Source organism: Lonchura striata, chromosome 2 (assembly GCF_050655825.1).
Source record: "Lonchura striata isolate lonStrDom1 chromosome 2, ASM5065582v1, whole genome shotgun sequence".
Taxonomy (NCBI): Eukaryota; Metazoa; Chordata; class Aves; order Passeriformes; family Estrildidae; genus Lonchura; species Lonchura striata.
Genome location: NC_140704.1, coordinates 29693782 through 29701065, shown reverse-complemented (window position 1 = coordinate 29701065; position 7284 = coordinate 29693782). Strand labels below are relative to the sequence as shown.

Here is a 7284-nt window from a genome sequence, read left to right as displayed (position 1 = left end):
AAACAGGAGAAAGCAAAGGTGCAAATGAAATGGAGATACATCTAAGGCTGGTGCCAGGAGCAGGTGCTGGCTTAGCTTTGTGGATACATTTTTAGACAAAGTCCAATTTTTTTTATAAGGTGTGAGTGAAAACCCACCTGCTTATAATCTCTTCACAGTACTAGAGAGCAATTAGAACTTCTTTTACAGGCTTTAAAACTACCAAATGCCCTTATGTGTGACCTGAGAAGAGAGTCAGCAAGAGTGTGTTAAATTACAATTCTGAATTGTCTAAGCTGAGACCAAAATGGATACCCAAGGTTGACTTCTACATCTGCACTAATCTGGATTTAGAATGTAACCTAAGTTGTCCAAAGTGAGTGGTCCCATGTCCAAATATGGACATTGGAGACTTCTTTTGGTGTATGTTTTGGAAGAAAAGCTGAATGGATGTAGTTTGGATACACAATATAGGAGCAAAAAAATTACATTTGTAAATCTTCAGGGACAAGTGCTGGAGGAGAAGAAGAAATTTATATGCAGATTCTCTCAGGAAAACATACTTATTTCATGAAACATACAGAAAGGGCAGTTAAAATGACTGATATGCCTGGGAGCTTTGGTTTCACCCTCCTAAAACATCAAGCAGCTAAGCAAAGTATGGTAAAACTCAATAATTTTTTTTCCTTGAGTTCACCATCTTGTTTCTGCACTTTGATTTCCTAATTACTATACATTAAAAACAAAACAAAACAAAACAAAACAAAAACAAACCAAATCCACACTAAGATTCAAAGCTCTTAATTCTCTCAAGCATATTAGTAACAAATGGGTGCTTTTAGCAGCCATCAGGCAGCACTGTGAATTTCAAACAGGAAAATGCATATCTGATGGATTTCATCTACCCAGCTAAGAAATGTCAAGCATCCACTGCCCATGAACACATGATTTTAATCTCACTGAAATACATGAAGCATGCAGCAAGGAGAACATTCTGTAGTTTCAGCATCCATTGCTGAGGAGAGACTTGCACTGACCTCTGCAGAAGGACTGTGTGCAGCCAGTGCAGCAGTGGGAATGACCATCCAGGTCTCACTTTCCTGAGCATTGCACTGTAATATATGTGCATCTGAAACCTAAGATGATTTGGGTTTATGTTTTAGTTAAAAATAAATGTCTACACAACTAATTAATTGTGGAATTTAAATTAAATGTTGGCTTGGATCTCTGCTTATGAACACAGTTTTTTAGTATAGCTTCCAAATACATTTTACAAACTTTTTTTAGGCTTGATTATAATTCTGTGTGCTGTTATATGTGCATGTGTGCACACATATCTGTATAATGTGCATAGTAATTTATCTAATTAACATCCACAGTTCTGAGTCACCAATATAACTTTTCCTAAGGACTGAAAGAACAGTAACCCATACTGATTTTCCAACCAATCAAAAAAAGACAAATCAGTCTTCAGGCAAATCAGGAGTCTTGACTTAAGCTTACCTGTACTTGGATCTTGGCCAATCTTTTAAAATCACTTTTCAAGAAATATCCCACAAGTCTACAGAAATGTCTCTAAGCTTTAGATACAGTATCTGACAGGAAATGGTAATGTTATTTAATTACAAAATTAACTCTGAACGTTTTTGGTAGGGGAAAAACGAGAAAGTTTAGCTCTTTGAAAATAGTATTCAAATTCAAAGCTTGTGGGTGGAGTTGGGGTGTAAAGGTGCATAAATAGGCAGTAGGAACAGCGGCATTCACACTGGAACCAGGAACACCTTCACATCCTGGCAGGCACCTGGGAGAGTAAACAAGGTAAGGCACTGCACAGTCCCTGCTTCAGCAGGAGCCCAGGGGAGCTGTGAGCCCGAGCTAGCTGGGGATGGGAAACCTGAGCACTGGAAAGAAAAGGCTGCAGCAAAGCAGGCACAGTCCAGCACAGCTTGTTGTGAAGGAAAATATAGAAATATTGGCTTTGCAGGTTAAAAAAAAAATAAAATAAAAGCCAGGAGAAGAGGGGTTATTTTGGAAAGCTTTTCAAAAGTGCACATTGTTTTCCAGAGGCAGTTTTTAAGGAGCAAGTTTAAGTTCCTCTGTCTTTGCTTTTTGCATGCTGCCTCCACAACAGCCTGATCTTCAATTTACAGGTTGTCCCCTACTTTTAATTTTTTTTTCTTTTTAAAGAAGTATGACTTCTGCCATAACGCTCTAGCCAATACAATTCTTGAGGCAACCCTGACAATCCAGAGTTTAATTGAACTTCATGCAATTTTCTTCCTTGCCAAAGAAACTTTTCTTGGGGAAGAAATGCAATGTGCTGCAAAAGTTGTATTTCATACCCTTGAAAAAGGGACTCTTTGGATATTTGAGCTCTATGGACATCCCAGTAGCAAAGAGCATTGTATCACTCATGGAAACTCAGCTTATGTCTCCTCCTGCAGTTCCTACCTGGAAAAACACTTCTGTTTTCCTGGAGTTTAGTTTTCATTGTCAGAACTTTAAAAACTGTCAGCCGTTTGTGGTGGGGGTTGTTTTGTATGCTTGGTTTTTCTTTTTTCATTTTTTTTTTTTTTTAATGAATCTTTTCAATGGTCTCTAGTGCTTTTAGAACATCTTAAATTTTCTTTTTGTACCCGCTATATTGGTTCTAGTTTCTAGAAGGAAATGCAATGAGAAAGCATAGGGTCATGTTGCTGAAATTATTTTCCCCTTCAGCTGAAATGCTGGTGAGCTTTCCATCAGACCTATCTTATCTCCAAGCCCCAGCCTGGCCCAGGAAAAGCTCTCTGCTTTGTGCTGCTTCCAGCCCCAAACTCCATTTCAGTTTTCACTGGGCCACACATCAACTCCTGCCACTCTTTTTGTTATCTGTTCTGCTGGGTTTAAGGATTAGGTGAGATTTTTAAGGGAAAAAAAACAGGATTGGAAGCTTCAACAACACCATTAAGTGTGTCTATGCTCATGTTCACTGTAAAGCCCAGCTTAAACATTCTGATTTCTCATTTGAGTTGCTCCCACATCAAAATGGAGGGAAGAGCTGAGACAAATTAACTTTTCAGCACCTGCGTTACTCTAGCACTGGGAGATCAAGGTAGAACTGTGAACTTATTAGGACTTGCAAGAACTTTTGGAATTGCTGTAACTCAAGTTATTTTACTGAGCATGTTCCATATAAGTCAAAAGAAGAGAGGGCAATGAACAAGCACAGCACGCACGTCCTACAAGGGCCATAGCCCCATCCTTCTGGGCGTTTTTGAGCAAGCCTCACGCCGCGGCCGCGGGCGCTGCCCGGAGCCGCTCCTCGCAGCCGCGGCGCCGCTGCCCCCGCCTGCCGCCAGCGCCGCCGGGAGGCACCGCGGTCACCCCGAGCTTCTCCCTCCTGCCCAGGAGCAGCCATGGACAAGAGCTACGTGGCCGTGTTCTTGCTGCTCGTTGTCATCTCCTGCGCTCTGGCAAAGGATGCAGGCAAGAAGGATTCAAAGGACACTCCTGCTAAGCCAAAACTGCCTCAGACACTCTCCAGAGGTAAAAAACAAACAACTGATTTTTTTTTTTTTTTAAAGTGCAATCTTGTGAACATTTCACTTCATAGCTCGTTTTTAGAACTATGTTCATTTTCTTGCAACTCGTTCTGCAAAACCTTATCTAGTGTTTCCCAGCAGCCTGTCCTCCTTCGCTCCCGATGTAGAGCCCTCCGGCAGGGGTTTGTTCCCAGCGCTCCCGGCGGGGCGGGCAGGGCAGGACCCGCTCCCGGCGGGGCGGGCAGGGCAGGACCCGCTCCCGGCGCCGCTCGTCGGGCGCTGTCTGAGGGGGTGTGTGTGTGTCCCTTCCCTCCCGCAGGCTGGGGAGACCAGCTCATCTGGACGCAGACCTACGAGGAGGCGCTTTTCCGGGCCAAGCACAGGTACCCGCCCCGCCGCGCCCACCCTCACCCCGCGCCGCCCCGCTCCTAACCAGGGCCCTTCTTTTCCAGCCAGAAACCCCTGATGATTATCCACCACTTGGAAGACTGCCCACACAGCCAAGGTAACCTTTTTGCACTCGGGAGGAGAAAAAAAAATAGATGTTTTAATTTACTGGAAAAACTCTGCTTAAAAAAAAAAAACAAACCAGCCACCGTTTTGCTTAAACCTTAGTGAAATACCAGCTTGCACAAGCATAGGGAGAGTTCTTCAAGTTGCTGTACCATGCAGGTGTTTTCCAATGTGTAGAAATAAAATGAAAATGCTAATTCTTTATTGCATGATGCCAAATGGATACGGAAATGAGCACAGGTCAGTAGGGTCTGACAAATCTGAATTTGGTTCACAGCACAATCAGCCAAAATCAATAGCAAGACCAGTAGCAAGAAATAACAATTTGTCGCAAAGACCATATTCAGACCACATCATCAGTGATTCAGACTGAATCTATCCAGGAACTAAATCAATCCAGGCTGAAACTGAGCTCTTCCAGGATTTCTGGTAACTGCACTGCTCTTTTCCCAGCATCTTTGAATTTATCTGAGCGCTCTCCTTCCTGCAAGTCAGTCCACATGGCAAGATCTTTGAATCCATCCATAGCTCCAGTAACTGCAGCAGGGTCATTGTACAAAGCATTTACAAAAGCATTTACACCCTTCCAAAGATTTTAGTCTGAAGCCCTACATGCTGTATTTTCAAGTGCCTTAAGATCTGGGGCCAGAAATCACAATAGTAGAACAGGAAGTTTGAAGGGTCAAATGCTCAAATTCAAACTTAAGCAGAGAATTTGAAAGCCAGCTGTACTCTCCAAAGGAAGGTGGGACATTTTGCACTACCGTAACTACTCTTTAATGCAGAATAAAATCGAAAAGATCATGTTCCAATGGAATGAACTGAAAATCTTTGCTGCAGTTGTAAACTGGAAAATCTCTTTCTGTTTCATCAGTTTGTTTGAATTTCTTGTTGGAGGACAATATATTTCAAGGGCACCTTTTTAATTTTCTTTCCTATTTGTTTCTACTTTAGCCCTCAAGAAGGTCTTTGCTGAACACAAAGATATACAGAAACTGGCTGAAAAATTCATTCTCCTGAACCTTGTGGTAAGTTTCCTAATTACACTTAATTAAGTGAAAGTGACAAAGTTCTGCTTTTAATTATGGCTTCTCTAACTACTTGAGTTTAATAGTTAGGGTTGGCTAGGAAAATCTCCATTGCTGAAGCATAACAGATTTAATAGTAAGTATTTTTCATTTGTAGCTATCATAAACTCAGACTTCAAGGGAATATGGCGTTTAATAATAACATGAACTGTTAGCAATTTGCAATTCCAGCTGTTAAAAAATGAAAAAACTTCATTCTAGACACAATCTCTTAAACTGCAAAATGTATTATTTGAGCTGTATTTCATAATACAAAGTACAGTGAAGGGAAAAAGTATGTAACATGCCCTCCTTGACTAGGAACCTTCTCTATTTTCTTTAAGTATGAAACCACAGACAAGAACCTTGCACCTGATGGCCAGTACGTCCCTCGGGTTTTGTTCATAGGTGAGTACCTCAAGCATCAAAGCTGCTCTCAGAACAGCCACTGCTGCACCATGCATCTCAAATCCTCAGGCTGATTAACAGGAATTTATTTCACGACAAATACAAAGGTTCAAGTTGTTTTTGTGGATCAAATATTGACTCAAGACCACCCAGCTTCACAGGTCCAGCATTCTTCCCTCAATGGCTGATGCCACAGTCACTGGAATGGGTAGCTCATCCCAGTCCTAATAAACTTGCAAACACAGCATTTAAAACTGAAGTATCAGTGACCCCTTTTAGAACAATCTGTTAGTCAGCAGAAGCAGACATGCCTCACTGAAACATTTAGGAAGCAAGCAGGAGTGCGAAAGCTTTATTTCCTTTTATTTCCTTCTGCTTGAAGATTAATCTCTAAAAATTCTCTCACCCTTTTTCTCACAGATCCTTCCCTGACTGTGAGAGCAGATATTACTGGAAGATACTCAAACCGTCTCTATGCATATGAGCCCTCTGACATTTCATTGTGTAAGTAGAGTGTTCTGACACATCCTGGAAATATTCTGAAAGCAGTTGCATTTTTCATGTGACAAGGAATAACACCAGGCATTACAGATTCTCGCAATCAGTACTTGCTGAAAGACATTTAACCAGGATTAAAATGAAACAGGATGCAAGACTTAAACTCAGTGAGATGAAGAAAATTACAGCAGAGCCCTGGAGCTTTAAGCATCTATCTGTTTAAAAAGCAAGCATACGTCAGGAGGAACTTGCATAATTCAGCAGCGCTCACTGCAAGCAGCGGTGAGAACTCATGTATATATAAGTCCCAATAGGCCAGGTCAGGAAACCTTATGGGAGCAGGGAAAGCTGCTTGCTATAGCCATCCCTAACTGCTCCACAGCTCGAGTCTCTGCCCATGTGTTGGCATTAATGAAGATTCTCACCAGTAAAAATTAAATCCATGATGTTCACAAATTGCTTGGAAGAGTTAAGTGCATCTGAATCCCTATAGCAATAGGCATGTGATTAAAGGCTTTAATAATAATGACATTTTCTCTGAAGCATTTTTGGTTGCTGGCAGAGGACGTTGCAGCAAAAATAACATGAATTAATATTTCATTTCTAGTGTACTCAAATATGCAGAAAGCGCTGAAGCTCCTGAAGACTGAACTGTAAAGAGGAAGAAGAAAGGCCTTAAATATTATGCAGTCTTATCTTCCATCTCTTCTCTGCACCTTGATACTGGTGAAGAGACTATTTAGAGTGATATTTAGTGATGTGTAGTGATGGTTTCAATACATAAACACTACAGTTTTACATTAGCACTTTTGTACTGGGCAGCATTTTTAAAAGCTGGAGGCTTTTATTTTAAGGCGTACAGAAGAATACTGTATGATTCAACTGTAAAAATGATTTTTTAAAAAATAAATTCATTTCAAGTGTTTACATACAAAACATTGCTGTGTTTTCAATTTTTTCCCCTCATCTTCATCTACCATTATTAGAAATAGTAAAATCACTGTGTTGCTTGAGCCCACAGCTTGCATTTTACATTCAAGCACTTTGGGAGGAAAAAGGCTGATGTGGATCAATCCCAGCCAGCAGCGCAACCCCATACAGCTACTTGTTCTCTCACTCCATTCCAGTGAGATGGGAAAGAAGATTAAAAGTAAGAAAACTCATGGGTTCAGATAAAGACAGTCTCATAGATAAAGCAAAAGCTGTGTGCACAAGCAGAGCAAAACAGGATGAATTCACTGCTTCCCAAAGGCAGGCAGGTGTTCAGCCACCTCCAGGAGAGCAGGGCCCCACCA

At 41.3% G+C, this 7284-nt stretch overlaps 1 protein-coding gene across 1 annotated transcript; it reads left to right on the top strand.

The window, feature by feature from the left end:
* Positions 1-1741: 1741 nt before the first annotated feature.
* AGR2 (anterior gradient 2, protein disulphide isomerase family member) lies at positions 1742-6925 on the top strand. The gene is made up of 8 exons (XM_021538305.4): positions 1742-1797; positions 3370-3507; positions 3823-3886; positions 3956-4008; positions 4971-5044; positions 5428-5491; positions 5912-5995; positions 6597-6925. Exons 2-8 carry the CDS (start codon positions 3378-3380, stop codon positions 6644-6646), a joined length of 519 nt encoding a protein of 172 aa, XP_021393980.1. The 5' UTR covers positions 1742-1797; positions 3370-3377; the 3' UTR covers positions 6647-6925.
* Positions 6926-7284: the final 359 nt, after the last annotated feature.